At 40.9% G+C, this 26,292-nt stretch overlaps 1 protein-coding gene across 1 annotated transcript; it reads right to left on the bottom strand.

The window, feature by feature from the left end:
- Positions 1-5,666: 5,666 nt before the first annotated feature.
- Positions 5,667-26,206, bottom strand: DCTN6 (dynactin subunit 6). The gene is made up of 7 exons (XM_043454366.1): positions 26,087-26,206; positions 21,389-21,453; positions 11,900-12,005; positions 10,457-10,545; positions 9,118-9,165; positions 7,804-7,946; positions 5,667-6,258 (listed from the first exon to the last, which is right to left on the bottom strand). The coding sequence occupies exons 1-7, from the start codon at positions 26,107-26,109 to the stop codon at positions 6,160-6,162; spliced, it is 573 nt and encodes a 190-aa protein (XP_043310301.1). The 5' UTR covers positions 26,110-26,206; the 3' UTR covers positions 5,667-6,159.
- Positions 26,207-26,292: the final 86 nt, after the last annotated feature.

Below are 26,292 nucleotides of genomic sequence, written 5' to 3'. Positions count from 1 at the left end.
TTTTATATAAAGCTTGAAATACAGGGAAGGGGCCTTTGTATACTGCAGAAAGAGGAAGGTAATTTAAGCATAACAGTCACACTACAGTATGACTTTTCCCCCTTATTTCAATATTCAAAACTCAAACGCATTTGATTTTCTGTCATCCGGCACAAACTAACTTTAATAATTTGTCTATAATTAAGTAAAGGGCTTTCTAATTTTTCTTATTACATTATGATAAAGTTAAAATGTAAAAGCTGATGTGTGGGATCAGGTGTGGGTCATTCTTTTCCCAATTAAAAAAATATACTGAACATGATGGCAGAGTTTCACTGACTACAGGAGTAAATAAAAAGTCACAGTCTTTCCTTCTGGGCTGTAAGCATTTAAGCAACATATTGCTTAAATATACAATTATGCCAGCCTTAAGTAAAACAGAAACATACTTTAGGCACAGTTACAGGATAAGTTGAGAGATCTGAAACCATCTCCTCAGATAATGGACTTAGGCACATTACAGGTAGTTAAGTTATAAAATCTACTGTATTAAAAATTAAGCATGTCTAACCCAGAAATAAGGACTTTTGGGTAATCTTTATAAAAATGAGGCTACTGATTTAAAAAAAGTACTTACATCACTAGTAAGCACTGAGGTCTAGATAATTCATCTACCTGTACCCGTGTGCGGTTGGCAGCCGCTGGTTATATCAAACTGTGGAACCTCTCCTCCCCTGTGTCATCAGGATCTGTCAATGGCCAGTTAAAGAGAAAAGTAAGTTGAAGAGAAAAGCAAGTTAAAATGGAGAATCACAAAATTATAATAAATATCCTTATAACTTTATTTTTAACTTAAAACATATACAAGTTCATTCATCCATCATTCCTTTGATATCAGGCTAAGGCCTCTTCTCTGAATGGGGTCTGATTGGGGGGCACGTAAGATATCCATTAGCACAGCAAGTAGCCTTGTCAATTTTAGTTTCAGCGCAGTGAGGACTCAAGACACTTGTGGAGCAGACCAAGGGCAGAATTCTAGATTTTGCCAACCCTTTCCTCCCACCCAAACTTCCACATTTGTTCTGTCCACACTTAATTCCACAGCACCTTATTTTCCTGATACCAGGTCTTTCTCAAGCATTCAACGTAATCTCAGAGACATTACAACTCTCTTCACACTCATATTTGATTGGTTTTGGTAATACTGCATTAAATTATGTAATTACTGAGTTCAACTTGCATAAACAAGTTTGGGAACAAGTGACTGACTTTGAAAAGCATACAACTCCGGGAGAAATGTGACTAGCCCATCAGGAACTGGCCTACTTACTAGCTGTAAAAAGTTTGTGGGCCTTCCTCACCGTTTTTCACAGAGAACAGAGACTGGTTCAAATGTCTGAACCATAGGAAAGCAGAGTCGGTTTAAGAGACAGAACATCTAAATTCAGAGACTTAGCCCTCAAACTCACATGGAGTTACCGCAGACACTCTTTCAGAAAGGATGTTAATAAAGATCTGGCCAACCTTCCTTTGCTATTAATAGGTCCCTAGTGGGACCAGCAACGCTTCTCTGAGGGAGGGTGCCGTGCCTGAGCCCCCATCTGGACGTGTGCAGTGGCACTGGTTCTATCCCTGGTAAATACTCCAAAATATAAAATATACCTATCTTCCTTTGAAGGAAGCAGGCGAGGAACTGTTCCTAGTTTAAGTTTAATAAAACACTTAAGTCTAAAGTAGCCTTAATATGGGTTGGATTACTAAGGATAATAAAATTCTCTAGGAGAACCCATCTGCTAGCCAAAAGGGGGAAAAAAATGATCCTGTTTCCTGGTGCCCTCTTGTGATAAAACAGCAGGTCTACAGTGGGATTATAAACCTTTAAGATTAAATTATCTTCATTTACCTTCATTAGGAGTTGAACACTAAGAATTAGACAGCAAAATGATAAAAGAGGTGGTGCTTGAGGGTAAACCATGGAATTAGAAGTATTTCCTCTCTACCCTCTTAATGTCTAAAATGAAATTATATTACTTTTAGAAGTAAAAACAACAAAAATACCACCACAATTTACCACCACACTTAATTAGTAATAATAAGCAGAAGCAATTTAAAGTTCTAGACAGAATGACTTGTAGTCTTAATCTTAATCCCTCTTTGAGTAATTCTTATTGAATTCAGAGGGAAGACCAAATAATTCTTTTAAAATATTCCTATTGTTTTGTCTCAGGCTGTTTAAAATTTTTTAAGAGAGATAAAAACCAAGCAAGGCAAATCCACAGCTGTTTTCCCACTAGCATTCAGGAAGCTCACCAAGTTATAGAATCTCTATCTTAAAAGGTTTTACTAGCCTTCCTAATGGCAGCACTGAGTTGGGTAAAGGTTATGAACTCTGGAGCTGAAATGCCACTGACTAGCTGAGTGACTTTGCTGCTAAGTCGCTTCAGTCGTGTCCGACTCTGTGTGACCCCATAGACGGCAGCCCACCAGGCTCCCCCGTCCCTGGGATTCTCCAGGCAAGAACACTGGAGTAGGTTGCCATTGCCTTCTCCAATGCATGAAAGTGAAAAGTGAAAGTGAAGTCACTCAGTCGTGTCCAACTCTTAGCCACCCCATGGACTGCAGTCCACCAGGCTCCTCCGTCCATGGGATTTTCCAGGCAAGAGTACTGGAGTACTTCAAGATTTTTATTAATATTTTCTACTAAGCCTAGACAAGTTAAGTTAGTATCAGTCACTCAGTCATGTCTGACTCTTTGTGACCCCGTGGGGTGTGCCTGCCAGGCCCCTGTGTCCATGGAATTCTCCAGGCTAGAATACTGGAGTGGGTGACCATGCCCTTCTCCAGGGGATGTTCCCCACCCAGGAATCATTTGGGTCTTCTGCATTGTGGGCGGTTTCTTTACTGTCTGATCCACCAGGGAAGCCCAGACAGGTTAAACAGGGGCTTAATGAAATTCATGCTAAACTTAGGACAAGTAATCTAAATGTCTAAGAAGACAGGGTATACACAAGGTAAGGAGATGAAGATCTTGAATAGGGAATTCCCAGCTGGTCCAGTGGTTGCGACTCCATGCTTTCACTGCAGCGGGCCTTAGTTCAATCCCTGGTCGGGAAACTGGGATCCCGCAGGACGTGTGGCCAAAAACAAAAAAGAAATCTTGAATGATGTCATAGGTGTGCCCATTAATAACAGTAGTCCTTCCTAAAGCTTCCCCAGAGTGTGGGGGCCCCTAAGAGATGCTGACGGGGCACTAGGAGGAACCCAGGTGGAAATGATGTGTGTTTGTGTATGCTGGCAGTTTTAGAATATGAAAATCAATTCTTGGATGTTCCAAGAACATCAATTCTTGGCTCCTTCAAAAGGCGGAGCCTAATCATCCCCCTTGAGTGTGAGATGGACTCAGTGACCTGCTTCTAACAGATAAACTGAAGCGCAAGTGGTGGTGTGTAATGTTGGAGACTAGGTGCTTGCTTGCATCTGGAGGAAGCTGAGGAAGCCGAGGAAGCCAGCTGCCCCATCCTGAGGACAACTCAGCAGCCGTGTGAGAGGCTCACGTGGGTGGAACCGAAGGCTCCTGCCACCCGCCACGTGAGACGGCTTTCTTGGAGGTGGACGCCCCTTTCCCTGCCCCCAGCCCCAGTTAAGCTTTCATTTGACTGCAGTTTCTGGCTTGAGGGAAACCTCATGAGGGGCACTGAGCCACTCCTAGGTTTGATCTGAAGAAGCCTCGTGTTCATTGTTCTAAGCGGCTGTATTTTAGGGTAACTTTCTACACTGTATAGGTAACCACTATGGTGTGTGTTAAAGGATAAAGTGAAGAAGACAGCAGGGTACAGACCCTTTTAGGACCTGACACTTCACCTGGTAAAAACCCATCATCTTGACCCCTAGATCTATTGCAAATTGCTGTGATAAAACGGTTTCTTTCTTTTCCCTGCTCAGGCGCTTCTATTTCAGTCACCAGTATGTCAGGGTCTGTCCTACTACTTAGCATAATCACCTAGAACATTCTCAATCTAGAACACTTGAGTGCTGAAAGTAATCACAGTGAGGCAGAGACTGTTTACTAGAAGGCTGGGAGCCTGGCTATGGAGAAGCCCCAAGAGTAAGAACTGCAAAAATCTGTCTTTGATTCTTTGTCCTGAAGGGAGATAAACTATTTCATTAAAATATTCAAAACTCATCGGCTAAACGGACAGACATGGAGGCTGAACTACACAAACTAAGTTCACATGACACTGATGTATAAATCAGAAAGTTTCTCTAAATTCTGTGTGCAGAATGGCATTCTGAGTTCCCCCTCTTTCTGAACAATGGCTTAGAGGCCAAATCAGCAATTAGGTTGAGCTTGCAATTAGAGGCCAAAGTGGCAAGGCCAGAGGTACAGTCTTCCCAAGACATATGACCTGAGGCACAGAACACCTCTGGTCACCGAACAGCTCACATCTCTTGGATTCAGCACCTCCCCTCCATGGGTTAACACTGTTCACGCTGTCACACTTTCTTTCTCTGTACTCCTGGTAAACCGACATTTTCTGTTAACATTTTCTTTCCTCAAATGAGTTAATAGCAGTTAAAAGCCACAGTGTACCTGATAAACGTTGAGGCTCTTCTCACATGATGATTTAATAGTTTGATGCTCTGGGGATACCTTATTACCAACTCCTCGGGAGGGATCCCGCTGCTGTCTTCACATACTACCTGCGTAGTTTGGAGCACAGGGCAGTTATGAGCACATCAGAGCTTAGCCAGAGATAATATTCAGAACTGGCACAGGACTGCAAGGGTAGTTTTGTAATTTCCGCTCTTTTACCTAGAAATTTTTGTAATCAACAACATCCTAAGGTGATCACCAGGGGTTGAAAAATGAATAGACAGCAGTTATCAAAAACAGGACATTTATGTGATGTTCTTCTCTTCTCAAACCACTACATGTAGCAGTATACTTTTCTAACTTGAGTCATGAATATTCTTATCAAAATAAAGTAATTCACATTTGGAACAAAGGCTAATTTGTACCAGTCATTTTCAGAAATTCAAAAATAGATTTTTTACTATCCACAATTAAAAATTAACCTTGTGATAACTTATAATGGATTAGAATATGAAAAAGAATACACTTATATGCATAACTGAATCATTCTGCTGTGCGTGGAAAACTAACACAACATACTCAACTGTATTTCAATTAAAAAAATGTTTCAAGAGAAAATATTTTAGCATTTAATGTCTTAGTATTAATCAACATCTACTAATTCAAAAGTTACTATGTTCTGTTAAACGCACGCACTTGAATTTATTAAAAAAAAAAACTTGGAATTACATAAAATTCTCAATATTTTGCCTATTATGTAATCAGGTAAACAGAATCATGCCAAGGTTGATAATTATTGATTAGTAATATGCCAAAAATTTAATATATTTGTAAATATATCAAAATCTCTTCTAGTTTCATTGTACTCAGAAACCTAAGAATACCACTCAATGGTCATTTACTTGTCATTTTCATTAGACACCATTCTTTTTGACCTCATATTCTACTGAATACATCTTTCCCTGATTACTTTTTTGTTTTACTAAAAAGAAAAAAAAAATATTTTTCTTGGGAACAAAATGAAATCTAAATTAATTCAATAGCTGCTGAAATTTCACCTGAAATTTTAGACAGCCACAAATTCACAAAAGGAAAAGGTAAACACATTAGCTTTAATATTTAACTAGTATACAATAAAAATTAAAAGAGCTATTTTGGGAAAGTTGATGCAAGTAGAAAAACTGATTAAAGTAAAAGTCCTGTCATCAACATTTTTATTTAGTTTAGTATCTGTTAGAATATAAATACATAACAATATGTTCTTTCTTATCATGGGTAGTCTTTTACATAACTAAAATTCATGGCCAACATTTTATATAACACTCAACACAGAACAAAAAAATCTGTAAATTATAGAATGGGACAAGGACATCAGAAAATAATACACTTCATATAAATTATAGAGGACAGTTACAATGAAAATCCATTACTTTCTTCTCTAATTCAATTTTACAAGATAAAGTCAACAGGTGTTTTGTGGACTGTTATGAATGCACAAACATGTGGCTGTTTCAAAAGACACCGGTACAAAGAAAAAAAAAGACACTGGTCAAACACAAATATCATCTTGATGTCATCTATTGTTCTTAGTTCTTAACTGGAGTTGAGCTTCCTTTCATGGTCTTCTTTAGGTGATGGTAGTTTGGCAAGATTTTCATCAGGAAATCCAGCTGTAGTGTCTGGGGCTAAAAAGATAAGAGAATTAAGAACTGGCCAGCAGAAAGCAAAGTTAAGAGCATCAAGTAGAAATGATTATCACTAAGTCATGGAATTACAGGTGATTTTCACTGATCTCTTTTTTTTGGACTGAGGCATGCCAAATCTTAGTTCCCTGACCAGGGATTGAACCTGTGCCCCCTGCAGCAGATCCCGTTCACTGACTTAATTTTGCTTTCCTGCTTTTTCAATTTACAATGAACATACATTAAGTTTGGTAATATAAAACTTTTGCATATAAAAATGTATGTTTATCAGTTTTCAACCTTGCTTTTTATACATTTCATCTTGGCCTCTAAGAAGTGAAAGAGTTTCAATTATAGTAGACAACATGAGTACACTGCTTTCTACGTGACAGAGCACACAGCTATGACACTCATCTGATCTTCACTCTTCATATATCAGCTTTGCTCACACTTGGCCTCACTGTAAAATTCACTTGGTGTACTGTTAGGCCCTTTGCCCTAACCACTTTGGTTGAAAAAGTCTGGGGATCATTTGTAATAAGGATCTCTATGTGATCCTTGTAATTGGTAAAACATGGAAAACAGTGTTGCATACATACCATTACATATTAAACTTCAGATATTCTTGCTCACTTAATTCTAATCTCCCTTAACCCAACTCCAGCTTCACTTCTCCCTCTTCAATCATTTTGCTGTTATGCAGAAAGATAAGTGAAAAAATACTAGATTTGTTCTTATTTCTTTTTTGGTCCAGAGAATAGTAATACTTGCTTATAATAATAAAAGTCAAAGATTACAGAATTAGAATAAGCCAGAAAGAACTGGCATGTTAATTTCTGATAAAATATGGCTAAGAATCAAAAGTGCTAAATGCCTTGCAAACATTTTCTTTGGGGGAGGGAAAGGAGGCTGTGTAACCAAGGAAATAGACTGCGTGTGCCAAGCAGTAAGGTTAAAACTTCAATCAGAATGCCTTCTGTCCAAAGGAAGCCCCAAATGCTCTATCAATACTTATTTCCTACCCTAACATGAAACTCCAAATGCATACATGCCATTATTCTTGGTTATTAGGAGGGGACAATTCCTCATAAGCCAGGAAAATATCTAAATATACTTGTATATTCACAAGCTGCATTTATTTTCAAGCCAACTATGTCAGTAAACTGATAGGTAGACCCAAATTGGGTGTACAGTAATTTGGTAGGTTCATTTCTTACCCTTGAAGGTTGGTATTTTAGGAGCAAATCAGTATAGTTTGTAATGCACCAGTGAAAACATGTAAGAAAAAAGTAACATCCCTGGATGTTCTCTTCCCAAACTCAATGTGTCACTGTCATCTTGGACATATTTCTGATATTAACTGAAGGACTCAATAATTCTACTGAGTCAACAAATAAACTGTAGTTTTAGGAATGTTCCTCTGATGCTTTATTTTAATCATTTGCTTTTTAAGTAACAGACTCGCTGCCCCATTAAAACATTTATGTGGTATTTGGGGAAAATTAGCAGCCCTAGAAAGGACGGCACCTCCTAAAGAGGTTCTAGTACCTGTGGCCGTTCAGTCTGCACTCGACGAAGGCAGTCTCCGCCATAGATTACTGTGTTCTCAGGGATGACTTCAAACGTGTTCAGGTTGCAGCAGGCCCCGATGATACACCCACTTGTCAGTATCACATTTCTGCCTACATACGCTGCAGGAAAGACAGAGAACTACTACATAAGGCATTCAACGACTCAACGACTAGAACACTGCTTTTTTCCTAAGACAATGCAAGCATAAAAATACAAACTGTCCTTAAGAACATATTAAAAGAAGTACTTCAGTCCAGAGTTTGTACAGCAGAGAGGCACGAACCAGGCTAGTATTAAGTGGATTCAAAACAGAGCTCTGTTGTGATCTGTGTGACCTGTAAGTGCTCTCAGCGAGTTTATCTCTAAAATGGAGCCCATCCTACTTCACAATGTGCTATAAGGAATAAATGAGATAATAAATGTCAAGTGTCAAGCACAGGTCTGACACACGGTACATATACAATAAATAGAAAATGACAATGATACTCATCATCATCGTAACTGGTAATCCAAATTAAATAAAAACCATTAAGTAGGTTAACAAAAAGTCTATTTAAAAAAAAAATCTTCTTTCATGCCATTCAAGACTAAGAAAGGAAAGGCACTATTCTAAAGAGGTCTTGGCCAGTGCAAGTTTGTTGTATGAAGCAGGGCACTCAAAGCCGGTGAGGAGAGAGGTGTGTGGGGGGTTCAGAATGGGGGAACACATGTGCACCCATGGCTGATTCATGTCGACGTATGGCAAAATCCACCACAATGGTGTAAAGTAATTATCCTCCAATTAAAATTAATTACTTTAAAAAAATAATAAAGAGGCCATGGGCTTCCCTGGTGGCTCAGTGGTAAGGAATCCACCCGCCAAATGTTAGAAACAAAACATTTGTTTCTAATGGGTTAGGGGAAAACAGTCCTGAAATTAAAGACAGCAAACTACTAGAGAAATTGTTTTTTTTTTCCTTTAATTCAACAACAACATGAATCAACTAAATTACCACTGACACTAGCTTTTAGTAGAAATCTTTTTCAAATCTTTCACCTGAGGGTTTAACTCAATCCTGACTTAAATGTACACAGCTAGAAATTTAATTTAATGGATAAAACACATGATTAGATTAGGTTCCTTAAAGGCAAAAAATTCATCTCACGGCTATGTTAGCCTGCTTCCAACCACGCCTGTAGTCCTTCTAAGCACATGGCTTCGTCATGGTTTGCACTTAGGCTGTTTTCTAGACCACCACAGAGAGAAAGGAGGTAATCACTTCTCACAATATAGCTCCAAACATAGCTTACCTTTTGACTCGATAACATTATTGTCTCCTATTTTCATGGCTTGGCAATCTGTAAGCCAGAGTTAAGTACACACTGTGAACATGTTCATCTTTTTCTTTCTGACTCACTCTCCTTGTCCTGCAGTGGGGTGGAGAGAGGTCTGGGAGGGCCCCGCAGGCTGGGCTGACCAGAACTCCCTGCCCAGGGCAGTCGGCAACTAAAGTTTAATTCTTTAAACAGAAATATCTTGAGGTATAAATAAACGACTTCTATATTTTTAAAGAAATGAGCACTTTATACCCCAATTTTATGAGTATTTTCATAATTAAGAAACATATTTTCATAATTAAGAACATTAAAACTAACCCCCAATCACGTAAGGGTGGCACTGTTAACAGCTTGACACACTTTATGTAAAGATATATAATTCCCTTTACATAACTGGAAATCAAACTGTATAACCGCTGGTAGCTTGCTTCATTCAGTTCACCTACCTTTGCAAGCCTTATTCCATACCATCAGAATCCTTAAAAACATAGTTTTAAGTGATGCTTAATGGTTCTAATGGTGTATCTTATAACTGAAGCTTAATTCATTTAAATATTTTGCTATTGTTAAACCTTTAGATTTTTTCCTTGAAGTATTAATAGTTTCTCTTATAAAATAATGTTTTACTCACATTATGAAAAGATTTTACTCACATTATGAAAACATTTTACTCTTTTTAGAGCATGAAATCAGCAAAAGCATGGAAACACTCAGGAGAAAAACATCTAAGAATGAAATATTTCCAGCCCATTCACTACTTCCTTGTATAAGACAACAACACGCTGTCAACCTAAAACTACACAGGAGTCACAAATGGACAGAGCTGTGGTTCTTAAATCAGGATTGAAGCCAAGATTACTCTGCTTCATGTCCACTGCCACTCAGCCACTGGACCCGCTGACAAGATGCAGCAACACAAGCCAGACGGTTCCTAGAGGTGAGTGTGTGCATGTGCACGCGTGCACGCCTGAAAACAGCACGCTTCCTTCACGCTCTGAAGTTACTCAGTGAAAGAGAGGGAATCGTTTTTTTTGATATACAGTAAATAAGTCTTTTCAAGACATGGATGGCCTAGTCCTAAAAATATAATTCTTATATATAAGAATTATATACACACACATACACACACACAATATAGGTCACATATATAATTAAATTATCTATTATATATAAAGTGTATGTGTGTGTATATATATATAGATATATGTATACATAAAGTATTTGGTAGATAATTTATGACAATTTCTACAGAGGAGATCGGGTACTGAAAGACAGATGGGAATGACTTCTCTTAAATTATTGCAAAGGATACAACAGCCAACTTCAAACACATTATTGGTGCCAATGATCATAGGTTTGGGGTCTGGATCTTCTGCATCAGGAGTGATATTATCAGGGTGACTATAAAAAGAAGAGAGAAATTATCAAAAAGTCAATAATGCAATAAGCAATTCTCCTGTTACAGAATTTGGGTTCTTTCTCTCAATTGTACCTCTATCAAGCTTAATATATGTAATGATGTTCAGTAATTTCTTAATCCAAGTGAATTATTTATCTTCTATGCTGGAGAAGACCTGATTCTGAATTGAAAAAGAACTACTGAAATGTAAAGAAATCACAGGTGTGTATAGAAGGTCAGTCTTCCTTTGTTTATTTTTTAAACTCAAAGTCCAGGGGGCCTTTCCCAGGACAAGGTAGAAAAGAAGCTGGCTGGGACTCTCAACTGGTTAAACTGGAATCAAAATCATGCCTAACTTGAAGATTTTCCATTCCTAATAACCATTCAAGATTGTGAAATGTAAACAGATATTCATGTAAAATAATCATTTTATGCTGTTACGTGGTTAGCTGAAATATTTGTAACAAAAAAATGTTTGTAGTCTAAGAGGAGGAAGCCATTTAAAAATGGTGCTTTATCTCTGACAGCTGAGTTACTGCAGAATATAGCTGTTATTAATTGACTTACACTAAAGGTGCCAAAATATATTTTAAAAAGAAACTGTTTAATATAGTAAGAAACTCCCAAAGCCTAAGTAAGCATTAAGACAAATCAATCTCTTTATCACAGTTAAATATTTTCCCAAGGTCTTTACTACAAATTCCATACACTGTTGCTATAAATCAGGTATAAGCTTGAATTTCCTGCCAAAATTTTATCTAGCTTTACAGATGCTTGTAAAAATTTCATAGGTATTACAGTCTACTTCACTAAGATCATACATGTTCTAATAGCTTATAATTGTTTTTAATCTTTAAAGTTGAAAAATTGCCTCTAGGACCTCCAGTTTTTCAAATATAATTCTGTTATCCCCACAAGGCATACGAAAATACACATCAGACTGAAGTTCACGTGGCCTGGCATGAGTAATAACTTGGCAGCCAGAATCAAAACATCCAATCAGAAGACAATTCAAGGCTGGGAGCAGCACAGGGACACTGGGGTGTCCTCAGGAAACGTCTCCTTAAGGAACAGAAGAGGCTGGCCCACGTAAGGGAAGATGCCCAGACCCGGAGTTGGAGATTCCAGTCATCCACCTATGAGCCGCTTCACCTTGGACAAGTCTCTCTGCCCCTCTGGTCTGTAGTGTCCTCACTTACTAAGCACTTGTGTTGGGAAAGATCTTTAGTGTCTTCCTGGTTCTCAGACAGTGGGCTTCCCAGATGTCAGCTGGAAAAGGTCCCTAGAGATGGCTGACACTAATGGAGACTCTCTCTGCAGCAGCTCGTTCAAAGCACCTGTAAGCGGCCTACTCACGCGTTTATGATGAGCGCCTGCTCCTCTATCAGGTTACCTTCACCGATCACTATCGGACCGGCTTCTGCGATGATTCGTGCTTTAGGGTGGATCACTGTCCTGGGTCCTGTTAAATGGGTGGAAAAGAAATTACCTGTGGAGGCCGAGCTTCCAAGGAGGCTGTTGGGAGGAACGTTTCCTAAAGCAGGTACCAGGTACCCCACGGGGCACGTTACAAAGGCCATCACTGTAGTTTGGGCCAAATCTCCAGCCCAGGAGAGGGGAGACAGCACAGGGCTTTGGAGCCGGATAGTCCCAGCTCACCCTCGCTTGTGAAGTCTCTGTCCTCTCAGTGGTGAAATGGGGGTGGTGATACCAGTCCCGCAGGGTTGTTGTAAGAATCAGATGAAACACTGTTTGTAGACAATGCTATTTTGGCATAGAGTTGGCATAGAAATTAATTCCTTTCCTTCTCTTCCCTCATAAAGCTAAGGCTCTCGTTGCTTACAACATTGGTACTTGCTTATGCTGGTGAACCATGCAACACTTTCTCATGCTGGTGTATTACAGGATTAGCCCTTTTATCAAGGGAACATGATGAAATACGGGTGGAATGAGAGTTCGACAACATGGAGACTAACCTGACCTTTGCTACTCTGTCACCATCCTTATTATAAGCCTACTCAGTGGAAGAAGGCAGAGCCCTTGCTGTCTGGTCGAGGATATGATTTTAACCAGTGGAAAAGGATAAAGGGAGGCAGACAAAGGGGCCACACGTGGTTTCTGGACTCTGGCAGTGGGAGAGATGAGGCAGTGACTCCAGCCTCACGCTGAGGGGTTTGAAGGGCCCTCATCGCATCCCTTCACCACCAGGGTGGAGGAGGCCCTGCATGGCCTAAACATGGCCGTTGGTTCTGGACTGTATCATTCCCTTCCTCTGATTTACCTTAAGGCCTAGCATTTGGGTGATAATGAAGCCACTGATGAGAAAACATAACCTCACTGCAGGCATGCCCTCCCAACGTGCCCCACCAACGCAGATCAAGGCCATCCTTATCTGTAAACACGAGGACAGGAAGTTTTTGCTTTATACAGGACGCAGCTGACTCTGACAGCAGGACAGGGTGGGCAGAAGCGCTGACACGAGGCAGGCAGGGAGGCCGAAGATGACACTGTCCGTGAAATTCAGTACTCAACTGTTCCAACAAACTGTACTAATAAACTGCTAATTTATTCAACAATCACTCTCCGCTAGTGACAGGCAAGATGCAGGGCTGTATGTTACAGGGAAACAAAAAGGAATGGGTGCTATTTTTGCCCTCTGGAGGTTTGTTTGTCTTGAAAATCGGGAAGACTTAACACGCTCACTCAAAAATGTATTAGAATAAATAAGGAGGTGTTCCTGGTGCCCAGAGAATTGGAAAGAATCTCAGGACAGCTTATTTTTTCCCCTAACAATGAAGAGCTGGGGACTGATACAGAGGGTGGGGCCCAACATGGGTGCGGGGTCAGGGGACACACAGAGGCTGGCTTTGTTATTTGTGTCACCTCTGGCTCCCTAAATCCTCAGCTGCTAAAGTAAAACTTTCCTGGCAAATGCTCCTGCTTAGGATAGGAGATTTCAGAATGGAAGATGGGGTCACTCAGATCCCTGGGAAGCTTCTCAAGGTGACCATGACTGTGACCTTTCTCCTTTGGTAAAAAAATATACACACATACACATAATTATAAATATACACACACACATAATTATAAATACACACACACACAATTATAAATATACACATACACATAATTATAAATACACACACACATAATTATAAATACACACACACATACACGTAATTATAAAAGGAATACCTGCTCATCCCAAAAAACTCAATCAAAGTCAAAAGTGAAAGATCCTCTCTCCTCCTGCTGATCCCATTCCCTGTAGGTTAACTATTCTTAAAAGTTTGGAGTATTACTGCAGACTTAAGTACTAGTATATATTTAAAATCTGTAAATATGACTGCATATAAAATATATTTCCCTAGAAAGTTAAAAGATAAGTTCAACTTAAAGGAGAAAAAATATGAATTTTACATACTAAAATATGAATTTCAAAAACTAAGGAATGGTACTTATTCTATAATTTGCTTTTTCACCTAAGAAGTTATGGTGATTTTTTCCACATAAGCCCATTTTTTTTTTAATTGTTGAATATTATTTCACATCATTTTAATATACCATGATTTATTTAACCAATCCCTTAATAATAGGCATTTAGAAGAATTACCACTTCTGGGGAGAGGTGCTAAAACAATGCTGAAACAAACACTGGATTCCTTTGAAATGAGAAATTTCTTATAGGTCTTTCCAGCTGTGTGAAGCAATTTAAAGCTGTGGTTTGCACAATGCCAGATTTATATTTTATGTTAAGATATTCTATGATAAAGGGACACGATCTTTCTATTTTCAGTTCTTTATAATTAGAGCCCCAGCCAGCAACCACATCCCTTGTCTAGAAAGTCCAGGCTCTGGCCTTTATCACTTAAGAGCTGTGTGCTTAGCCTCTCAAATGCCTCAGTTTTCTCATCTATAAAAAGATGAAGTCTATGATAGCCTATCTCACCAGGTTGAAGTGTGGATTATATTTGGAAAGGAAATCGTGGGGTCTGGCCCATAGTTCTTCAAAATGGGAGGTTCATCACTATCTGACACTAAGAGCTAAGAACTTTATCACAGAAAACAAAATAACTCTTTCTGGTCTGAGAAACAGAAGAAAAGGGACTGCTTTATTCCCCTGACACTCAGGTAACAGGGTGAAACCTTTTAAACAGGGAAGAAATTCTTTACCTTTCTGTGAGACAGTGGAAAAGATTAATAAAAATTTTCCATACTGGCATTAAAGATCTGACAGGAGGAAGAGGTCATCCTGGCTGTGACAGAAAGCAGATCCTTTACCACAGCTAGATTAGGACCCAGAGGCACGAGATATTCTGCTGGTCCTCAGGCTGCAGCTTTTGACAAGCAGTCTTGCAAAAAGCTACGTGAGAAAAGGCTGATAAGACAAAGGTTACGCTGGGACCTATGCTTCTTTAAAAGTTCCTCTAAAGTACAGGTTTGAAAACAATTGATATTTTCATTTTTTCCCATTTAAAAATAATGTTGGAGCTATGTTAGCCGGGTATTTTATTATTATTATTTCTTATCACTCTTAACAAGAGTGTTAGTAAATAACTGGAAAGCTGGTTCTAAGTCTGAGGGCCTTCCCTGGGATACAAAGCATTACAGGAGACCAGTGAGCAGTTTCCATGAGACCTGTTGAAGACAACAGCTCCACCTGGTGGTCACGCTGCCAAACTACAAGTCCTGGAGTTCTGAAGTGACTTGAAAGGTGAAACTGTCGTTGTTCAGTCCTTAAGGCGTGTCCAACTCTTAGACCCCACGCACTGCAGAATGCCATGCTCCTCTGTCCTTCGCTATCTCCTGGGGTTTGCTCAAACTCATATCCATTGAGTCGGTGATGCCATCTAACCATCTCATCCTCTGCCACTCCCTTCTCCTTTTGCCTTCAATCTTTCCCAGCATCACCATCTTTTCCAATGAGTCAGCTTTTCTCATCAGGTGGCCAAAGTATTGGAACTTCAGCCTCAGCATCAGCCCTCCAATGAATATTCAGGGTTGATTTCCTTTAGGATTGACAGGTTTGATCTCCTTGCTGTCCAAGGGACTCTCAAGAGTCTTCTCTAGCACCAGGGTTCAAAAGCATCAAATCTTCAGCACTCAGCCTTATGGTCCAACTCACATCTGTACATAACTACTGGAAAAACCATAGCTTTGCTGTGGACCTTTGTCAGCAAAGTTATGTCTCTGATTTTTAACACACTGTCTAGCGTGCTTTTCTTCCAAGGAGCAAGCATCTTAATTTCATGGCTGCAGTCACTGCACTGATTTTGGAGCCCAAATAAATAAACTCTGCCATGAAGTGATGGTACCAGATGCTGTGATCTTAGTTTTTTTAATGTTAAGTTTCAAGCCAGCTTTTTCACTCTCAACAACAGGCTCTCTCCTCTTCACTTTCTGACAACAGAGCGGTATCACCTGCATATCTGAGGTTGCCGATATTTCTCCCAGCAATCCTGATTCCAGCTTGTGCTTCATCCAGCCCAGCATTTTGCATGATGTACTCTGCATAGAAGTTAAATAAGCAGGGTGACAATATACAGCCTTAACATGCTCCTTTCCCAATTTGGAACCAGTCCGTTGTTCTGTGTTCGGTTCTAACTGTTGCTTCTTGACCCACATACAGGTTTCTCAGCAGACAGGTAAGGTGATCTGGTCTTCTCTGTCTCTTAAGAATTTTCCACAGTTTGTTAGGATCCATATAGTCAAAGGCTTCAATGTAGTCAATGAAGCAGAAGTAGATATTTTTCCGGAACTCCCTTGCTTTCTCCATGAGCCACTGAATGTTGGCAATGTGATCTCCTCTGAATTGTGAAGTAACATCAAGGTCATGGGGGACAAACTAAACAGCTCCCCTTAACCTCTTGCAGGGCTTTTTGGGGCAGAGACTAGAGAGGTTAGTTTTTCAACATGAACCGCAGTATACGTGACTGCTAAGACTCAAGTCTGGTGAACTTCTTAAAGGAGACGCCTGACCAGGGGCCTTGTCTCTGCACGGCGCTGGAGGCTGGCACCAGAAGGCCTGGGAGCCCAGTACTCGTGCAAGACGCGGGCAGCAACCGCACGCTGAACTGTGAGCACGGTCTGCTCCAGACTGCTCTGCATGCAAGTGGCACTTTCACCTAGGATGGTCTGAATTCAAACCAAGCTCAAGGGTCTTGGGGTTAAAATGCTTTAAAAATAAAAATCTGTCACCATCGAAAGTTTTTGTTAAAAGGCTGTCGTGAACTTTCTTGGCGCTGTTTCTGGCAGGGTAGTTTGTGTATTTTCTTACCAAATGTGCTGAAACCCTATTTGGCTTATCTCCTTGTTTGGATAAATGTGTCTAGAGTTGGAGCTGCCTTACTGGCTGATGAATTATTTTTCTAAATGGTTGGCTGGGCTTGACGCAACCTAGCCAGAAAGACATTCCTTGCATCATATTTCCATTCCCTTCAGCTAGTAAAGGGTATTTTTCCTGTCTATCTTTGCCACAGAAAGCAATCTTTGTGGACATTTTCATATGTCAATAAATAGTTCCAAAAGCCACAAGGTCTCTTGAAAATGAAAACAATTCCTTTGACCTATAAGATGAAGTACTTTTAACAACTGTTTTATATTCGATGGATTTCTCAAGTCAAAGCCACTGTTTTGCCTTATTGAAAAAGATTTCCATATAATGTTGTACATATGAAACTTATGTAATATTATAAACCAATGTTACCTCAATTCAAAAAAATTTCCACAATAAAAGGGAAGCTTCTGATCTGTATTAAAAACTCTAATGGAAAGAACAAAGTGGGACAAAGTGCTTCCATGACAAAGCTCCGTCACTGTAGGAGTTCTGCCTTCACACCATGAGTCCCTAGGTGTTGTCCGAACCCCAGGAGTCTGCCTTCACGCTGTAACAGGACCACATGACTGCACAGACGTACCTTTCTAAAATGTGCTTCAGCTTTTAAAGCAAAATTTTCAGAAAATAATGCAAAAGCCATAAATCAAGGCAGTCTAATTAAAAGCAGGCTTAAAAAAAAAGCAGGCTTGATAGTAAATAAGATGAAACCTTATTTACCCAAATTATAATTAACGAGAGAACTGTTATTTTTCCCAAGGTCTGTTTCCTAGCAGACTCTAATGAAAGAGGTCAGGTTCCAGCAGCGCCACAGACATAGCGTTTCTGGTTAAGGACTACACTTCAAAGCTTCAGACTAGTTTCTTTGATAAACCAAATACTTGATTTTCTAGGAAAACAGAAAATTTAAAGTTCTACTAACTGAAACATAGCAAGGTAAAACTGATGAGGGGATGGAAAGTTATGTAAAACATCGTGAAATCTCCATATCTATCCTGTAACAGGAGAAGACTTACATTAGTTATTCTGATAAATTAAGCAAAAACAAAACCAGCCCTAAATTGAAAAACAATAGCCCATCGACAAAGGAATGGGTAAAGAAGATGTGATACATATATACAATGGAATATTTCTCAGCCACCGTAAAGAATGAAATAATGCCATGTGTAGCAACATGGATGGACCTAGAGATTATCATAGTATGCAAAGCAAGTCAGACAGAGAGAAAGACAAATATCACATAATATGATACGTGGAATCTAAAAAAAATGAACTTATTTACAAAACAGAAATGGAGTCACAGATATAGAAAACAAACTTATGGTCACCAGGGAGGGAGGGAGGGAGGGACAAATTGGGAGACTAGGGTTGATATAGACACACAACTATATATAAAATAGATAATTAGTAAGGACCTACTGTATAGCATAGGAAACTCTACTCAATCCTCTGTAATGGCCTATATGGGAAAAGACTCTAAAAAAGGGTGAGTGTATGTATGTGTGTAACTGATTCACTTTGCCGTACAGCAGAAACTAACAACACACATCATAAATCAACTATACATCAATAAAATTTTTTTAACAAATAAAAAATAAAAGTTTCCCTAAGAAAATTCCACACCCCTCCCCCAAAAAAGAAGGAAAAAGAAAACATGGTAGGAAGAGTGAGTTTTAATCAGGTAACTTATCTCTACTCTCTGCTTTGATTGAACTTTTTATCTACCAAGAGCTTTTTTTAATCTGAGATATTACATCAGAAAAAGGAATCAATAGTACAAAAAGATTAGAGATTATTTTACACCAAATACAAAAGTGATAGAAATGACTAAGTATCAGCTCTGGAAAATTTCCATATTTATATATAAAATTAAGAATAAGAAACAGGCACAATGAAAATGAGATAAGATATATGGAACATGGAACACTGGGTAACTGTATCACTCTGAATCTTTTCCTTAGTTTTGAAAATTGAGATGTTTCTGTAAAGTGAGCAAATTTTCTGGTTTTAAAAACCTGGGTCAAAAATAAACTCAAAAAAATATTAACTTAGATCCATTCAATGATGAAATTAAAATCACTAGTTTAAAAAATATATATCATTTCTTATGCTACAATCCACCACTGAAAATCTGTGTTGAATAATCATTTTATATTTTAACCACCAGAGTGGTGCCGGTGATCAGTTTATATGGAAAGTAGATTTAAATACCACATTTCTTTACATAATTTCAATGTTCAAGGAAGGTAGGAGGATAAGAGAGATAAAGAAGAGGGAAGAGCACCAAGATATGAAAGACAGAGAGAGAACAGTGAAGTGAGTGCTGATTCCTGAAATCCCCAGGCCCCAATCCTACGCAGCGGTCCAGCTCTTCTTTTCACAGGATAAAGCCTTTACTGCTCTTCTAGGGAAGCTTCTGCAAGAACAGGACCTGCTGTTTCAAATCTGAAACACACACACAAACATATATGTATACCTGTGTGTACACTTACGCCTGTAGAGATATCCGTACCACATGTGTATCATGGCAGATACTGAACACATTGTTTAAAGTAGGGAAGAAGTAGAAACGAGAGGGAAATATCATTATTTTAGTCTTTCCTTCTAATTGTACAATACCCTGCGAATTAATATTAGATGTTATTCCTTGAATCATGATGAAAACCATAAAAATACTAGAATAAAAACGCAGAGGAACAGAAACATGTGGCTAATTTCTCCTCGTAAAAAGTTTGCAAGTGGTTTAAAAGTTAACAAAGTTAATACAGGACTGAAAAGAAATAGAGTCACCTTCTAAACTTTGAAATTCTGTCAATTTAAAATAATTAATTAGATCCAACCTGGGCAAATCCCTAATGATGCTCCATAATACTGGCACAATCGTAACTAGTTTTATAAGATATGATCCTGAAGTGGCTGGAGGCTCAGATTTACTAAAGTTACAGAAAAATTTTTTTTCTTTTGCAGATACTGTTAGTGTAAGAGAACAAGGCACATTTTCTCTCTGAACATGTACTTCGTTTCCTGAAAGCTCTACTCTGGGAACACCCAGTGGCTCGTAAACGCGCGCTCACGTTAATAAAGCTACTGGGGCACCATGTCCCGTGAAAACATATGGAAAAGATCTAGTGGCTAAAATGTGCACTTGGGGGAACTCAATCATGTTCACATAAGCAAACTGTTGTTTAGTCGCTAAGTTGCAACCAACTCTTTTGCGACCCAATGTACTGCAGCCCACCAGCCTCCTCTGTTCATGGATTTCCCAGGCAAGAATACTGGAGTGGGTTGCCATTTTCTTCTCCAGGAGATCTTCCCCACCCAGGGATTGAACCCACATCTCCTGCATTGCAGGCAGATTCTTTACCACTGAGCCACCAGGGAAGCCCAGGTTGCCACATGTTACATTGTTCATTTCGTTTAAACGCTGGACTTAACCTCTAAAGCAAGGCTAAACTGATTTTACAGTGCAGCTAGCCAACATTTATTGAGTGCTTACTACAGGTCAGGTATTGGGCAGTGACTTTCATAAATACTCTCTTACTTAATCCTTCAAAAAGCTCTGAGGAAGGCATTCTTATTTTGCATGTGACAAAAGCTGCTGCCGCTGGATATCCATTCTTCCCTTTTCCTATGTAAGAGAACACAATACGGGGGCAGCAATGTGTCCGGTTCAGAATACATCTCCCAGCATTCTCCGCAGCTAGCGGCGTCCTTGAGACCAGGCCCAAGGCAGAGGGCGTTGTGGAACCTTCAGGAAGACTATTTAAGGCGAGCTGACTCCACTGGGAGGTGCACCTTTTGTCTCCACTCCTCTCCTTTCTTACCCAAGACACTCACGTCCTGGCCTGTGAGGCTGGGGCTCTCCGACAATCACCTGACGGGACGTGAACTGCCTACCCGCAGGCTTGTCATGTGAGAGAGCAGACCTCTGCCTACCCTCAGGCTTGTTATGTGAGATTAGACCTCTGGGTTTACTACACTGCGTTTACAACTCTGTGTACACTACGCTACTACTGGGTTTACTATCACTGCAAACTGCTGACCCTAACACTGACACACACAACGATACAGAAGGGGAAAATGAGCGAGACGAAGTGATGTGCCTGAGGCAATCCAGCAGATAAAGAGTGAGGATGCTAACCCCAAGTCCGTCAGACTCTGGATTACACTCTCAGAAGAATGTGAGCTCTGCTATATTCAGTGCTGGGTCCCGAGTGCAAGCTCAGATGTGAGCATAGGGCCTGGCACATAGTAGGTACACAGTAGATGTCTCTCAAATAAATCACTTTATTATGCTGCCATGTTAGTTTATCAGACAGGAGTTTAAATATAGACTCCATCACACTAAATTATTTGAGAAATATTAAACACTTAGAGAAATACATTGCTTTGTCAATAAAATTAGGACCTCAGTCAAACATAGAAAATAATACCTAATGAACTGTCAAGCACTGAAATAAACTAAATAACACCAATTCTTGAGCGACAACACTAACAGGATATTTTCTTACCTATAGTGACATCACCTCTGATTTCACTCTCTACACACACAACTGCTCCAGGCGCGATCTTTACACTGCAGGAAGAAAAAAGTAATATGCATCATGGGTAAGGTTTAAAAATACTGTTATAGAAGCTATCCTGACACTGTAATCACAGAAATGTTAAAACAAACTGATAGAAAAATAAAACTGTAAGATGAAAAGTAAACTGTAAGATTTAATATAGTATAAACTTCTCAGGTGATATACCATCCATGAAGCTAAAATAATGTATCATGTTTTCTTAAAACGCTTGAGAGGAAAAGAGGCATTGGACTCTTAACACCAACATTGTTTTTAAATAGCAAAAAGCTCAAAACAACCTAGGTATTCATTAGTAGAGACCTGGTTAATACATTATGGTATACTATGAATTAATATACAGCATAAGAAAGAATGAATAATCCTGTGTGTAAAGAGTTGGGATGATCTCCAAGCTACATTGTTAACTCAAAAAAATCAAAGCCAGGGACTAGAATCAGAGGCTCTAGCATAAAAGGACAGAGGGGAACATTAGGGTAATCGCTGTGCAGTGGTCTTAGAGGGCAAAGGCAGAGGACTTCAAAGGGAAGATTTCTAGGAAACAAGAAAAAAATTTGAAAGATTATGTGATGAGCACTTGGGAAAAAAATCAGGAGGCATTTGACATATCTGTTGGAAGATTTGAAAAACATCAGTACATAGAAAAGTAAGAAAATGAAAAATGGAAGTTATTTGGTTAAATTTTAGATGAAGTCAGTTTGAGGTACCTATGGAGAAAGACCCAGTATATCTAGATCTGGGGCTATAAGAGAGTGCTAGATCAGAAATATAGCTGAGAGTCAGCAGAGTATCAACTCTTTTTTTTTTTTTTTTCAACTCTTTAACATATTTCTTCATCATTCATATTCCAGAATCCACCCAAATATTCCCTAATATAAATGCAGAGTAACACCAAAAATAAATATTAAAAAAAAAATCACCACTTCCATACTGATGTGTAAAACTAAAAAAGGACATGCACGGATTTTTCTTCTATAAATTTAAGTGAACAAATCTTCCTATCACAAAGTATTTTTAAAGCTTTAAGTAAAAAGAATATCCATCAGAACTTCCCTGGTGGTCCAGTGGTTGAGAATCTGGCTGCCAATGCAGGGGATATGGGTTAGATTCCTGGTCTGGGAAGATTCCACATTGCTGTTGTTCAGTCATTAAGTTTGACCCCATGGATTGCAGCATGCCAGGCTTCCCTGTCCTTCACTATCTCCCATAGTTTGCTCAAACACATATCCACTGAGTCAGTGATGCTATTCAACCATCTCATCCTCTGCTGCCCCCTTCTCCTCTTGTCCTCAATCATTCCCAACACAAGCTCCATGCCAAGGAGTTGGCTCTTTGCCTGAGGTGACCAAAGTACTGGAGCTTCAGCTTCAGCATCAGTCCTCCAATGAATATTCAGGGTTGATTTCCTTTAGGATTGACTGGTTTTTATCTCCTTGGGGTCCAAGGGACTCTGAAGAGTCTTCTCCAGCACCAGTTTGAAAACATCAATTCTTTGGTGTTCAGCCTTCTTTATGGTCCAACTCCCACATCCATACATGACTACTGGAAAAACCGTAGCCTTGGCTATACAGACCTTTGATGACAAAGTGGTATCTCTGCTTTTTAATATGCTGCCTAGGTTTGTCATAGCTTTCCTTCCAAGGAACAAGCATCTCTGAAATTAAAAGGTTCCACGTGCCACGGGGCAATTAAGCCTGTGCACCACAACTACCCAGCCTAGAGCCCATGGCTTGCTACAAGAGAAGCCGCCGCAAAGAGAAGCCCACACATCACAACTAGAGAGTAGCCCCCACTCTCTGCAACCAGAGAAAGTCCCACACAGCAATGAAGACCCAGAATAGCCAAAAATAAATAAATATATAACCTTTCTATTGAATAGGAGAAGGAAAAACTTTAGTGACATGGAGTAGAAAACAGAAAACGCTCCAAACCCCTCATTTTCTAGATGAGGAAATTGAAGCCCAGGGCCTTGAAATTTCTTGAAGCAAAGTTCATTCCTGGACATCACTGTCGTAATAATATCGAAACACAAGTCCATGTGACTCACAGAGCAGCCAAACAATACTAAAATGTCAGAGTTTGGAGCAGAGGAAGGTTTACTGCAGGGCCAGGCAAGGAGATGGGTGGCTTATGCCTTAAAACCCCTAAACTCCCTGAAAGCTTTCAGCACAGTTCTTTTCTAGGAATTGGGGTGGGGGCGTGGTTAGTTACTGCAAACATCCTAGGTCAGATCCTTTGTTCTTGAGGTCAGCTCATGGTCAGGTAACGATGTTCCTGTAAATCTCTACCAAATAAAGGTTATTCTCTGTTCTGACGAGAAAGGGCCAGGTCCCAAGGCCCAGCTGTCACCCTCCGAAGTTCAGGTCCTGGCTAAGAGGAGGCAGACATCCATCAGGGCCTGTCCCCAGACCCTGCGTAACCGTCATCGCTGAGGGAGACAGGCGCCCAGGACCCCAAAGACCCTCAGGCTCTTCAAGCCACCCTTAGGGCAGGGGCTGGGTCCTGCAGACTGCACCCTATGCAGACGCCGATGCCATTATGCTGCAGACACAGGGATGGGGGAGAGGTTGCAGCTGCTCAAGGCCTGAGCCTGGCCAGTGGGAGGCCTTGGCCCGGGCTCTGGAGCCCTGCAGGAAACAGCCCCCAACTGTCCCCAGGATCTGCCTCTTACCTGGCTCTCTGCCTGAGGTCTGAAGACCACTGCTCTGCTGACTGAGAGGACCACTGTCTCTCACTGACAGCTGGCGGCTTGTGGGAGGGGCCACTGCAGCACCCATGGATGGTTGAGCAGGACCGCTAATGGTTGCTCACTGACAGTTGATTGCTTATGGCTGCTGCTACTACGGCTAAGTCACTTCAGTGGTGTCCGACTCTGTGCGACCCCAAAGACGGCAGCCCACCAGACTCCCCCGTCCCTGGGATTCTCCAGGCAAGAACACTGGAGTGGGTTGCCATTGCCTTCTCTGATTGCTTATGGCAGGAGCCCAGTAACTGTTACCCAGCTTCCCAGGTGGTTTGCTGGTAAAGAATCTGCCTCCCAATGCAGGAGATGCAAAAGAAGCAGGTTCGATACCTGGGTTGGGAAGACCGCACCCCCCCCCCCCCAATTGGCATGGCAACCCACTCCAGTATTCTTGCCTGAAAACTTTCATAGATAGAGGAGCCTGTCAGGCTACAGTCCATGGGGTCACAAAGAGTTGGGCAACTGTTATCTGGTAAAGGGGCAGGGCTTAAAGGTGTACAGCAATAGTCCATGCTAAAGTTTGAGTCCATGCTCAGCCATACTCTAAAACACGAACATCAATCATCCCTTTTTTGTTAGCTGGAAGTTTCCTGGAAACATCCTGTCATTTTGGACAGTTTTCTTGTATCAGCTTTATGATTTTGCCCTTGAAATTTATCACCATTTAGAAACACGTTTTCTCCGATCCTTTTCCTTTCAGGTGGGTTTGTGTGTTTAAAAAAAAATCTTATTAAGCCGTGGACAAATAAATTAACCTCTATAAACAGCTCATTTTACACATGATTTCCGATGCTAGTTTTCTATTCCCTTAGCCTCCCTCTTGCTATGAATTTTTTTTTTAATGAAAAAAAGTATTATCTAACATTTAACTCAAGCTGGGCAAGTGAGAACAGAAGAGACTCAAAAATGCCCTGTCTTCAATTTTACGCCCAAGGAAGACGCCCCAGGTTGTGTGCGTCACAGTCAGCATATTTCTTTGTGAGGCAGGAATAATTAAACTCACCATTAGACCAATTAAAACGTGGTCCAAATACCGCGGAGAGCGACCGGGCGGAGCTGGGAGCAGGCAGTTGAGGTAAGACTTAGCCGAAGTCCTAACTAATAAAATATCAACAGTACCCGCATCTCCACAGCACACTCCTATATACTGTGCATAATATTCCTAGCATATCTGTTCCTCTTTAGCTTATGCAAAAGATTACAATTACTTACCTAAATGGATGAAAAACCTAAATGTTAATTTATGCCCTCCCCCAAAACAAGGCTTGTCGGTGTTCATTTTCTAAAAGAGTCAGCAGAGGGTGCTCAACTTTGCTGCTTTGGGAAACGGTTTAACTGAAGCTTGTCTTGCATCCCAGCTGTCCCTTTCCACTGACAGCGCCCAGCAGCCCCGAGGCTTGTCCCCACGCGTTTACCAAGCAGTTAGCTTTGGCCCAGGCGCGGCCCCCGCTTTGAGTCCGTCTACACATACATGGAGCGCCTCCGACGGACGGGGAGGGTCTCGGAGGCCGTGGGCGATGGGGACACGGGACAGCTACAGGGGTTAGGAGCGCCGCGGAAAAGGGGAGGGTCCCTCTGTGTCCCAGGAGGCGGGGACGCCCTGCATCCTCAGCAGGCCCGCCCGAGACAGCGCGGGCGCGTAGCCGCGGGCCAGCGAGGCCACCGAGGGACCACGAACCAGAACCTTTCACCACCCCATTCCGCATCCTTTCTCGGCCCTCGCTACCCCCAGCCCGTCGCCTCCTCCCTCCGCGAACGCCAGGTCTGGGCCTTAGGAACGGGGCGCCTAGAATAAGACACCACCTAAGTCCCCACCACTGGCGTCCAAGAGCAGATTCCACCCCTGCGGGGAGGAGAGGACAGGTTCTCAGACAGCGACCCACCTCTTTTGAGTCTTCTCCGCCATGGTTTCGGCTTCTGTTTCCAGTTGGATCGACACAACCGCCTGAGCACAGCGATGATCTCTGTGGGCGATTGTGGAGCCTGGCAGGACGGGGAAGGGGCGGAGCCTGTCAGGACGGGGCGGAGCCTGTCAGGACGGGGAAGGGGCGGAGCCTGACAGAAGACGGGGAAGGGGCGGGGCCTTGGC

This window comes from Cervus canadensis, chromosome 31 (assembly GCF_019320065.1).
Source record: "Cervus canadensis isolate Bull #8, Minnesota chromosome 31, ASM1932006v1, whole genome shotgun sequence".
Lineage (NCBI taxonomy): Eukaryota > Metazoa > Chordata > Mammalia > Artiodactyla > Cervidae > Cervus > Cervus canadensis.
The sequence above is the reverse complement of the archived record's forward strand: the minus strand, read 5'-3'. Positions and strand labels throughout refer to the sequence as shown.

What these genes read in the sequence shown, in the direction of transcription:
- DCTN6 (XM_043454366.1), bottom strand. Translation starts at nt 26,109, where the DNA reads ATGGCGGAGAAGACTCAAAAGAG. An exon ending in GCGGAGAAGACTCAAAAGAG is followed by an intron (nt 21,454 to 26,086) that starts GTGGGTCGCTGT and finishes TTCTTCCTGCAG; the next exon opens with TGTAAAGATCGCGCCTGGAG. An exon ending in CAGAGGTGATGTCACTATAG is followed by an intron (nt 12,006 to 21,388) that starts GTAAGAAAATAT and finishes CCCATTTAACAG; the next exon opens with GACCCAGGACAGTGATCCAC.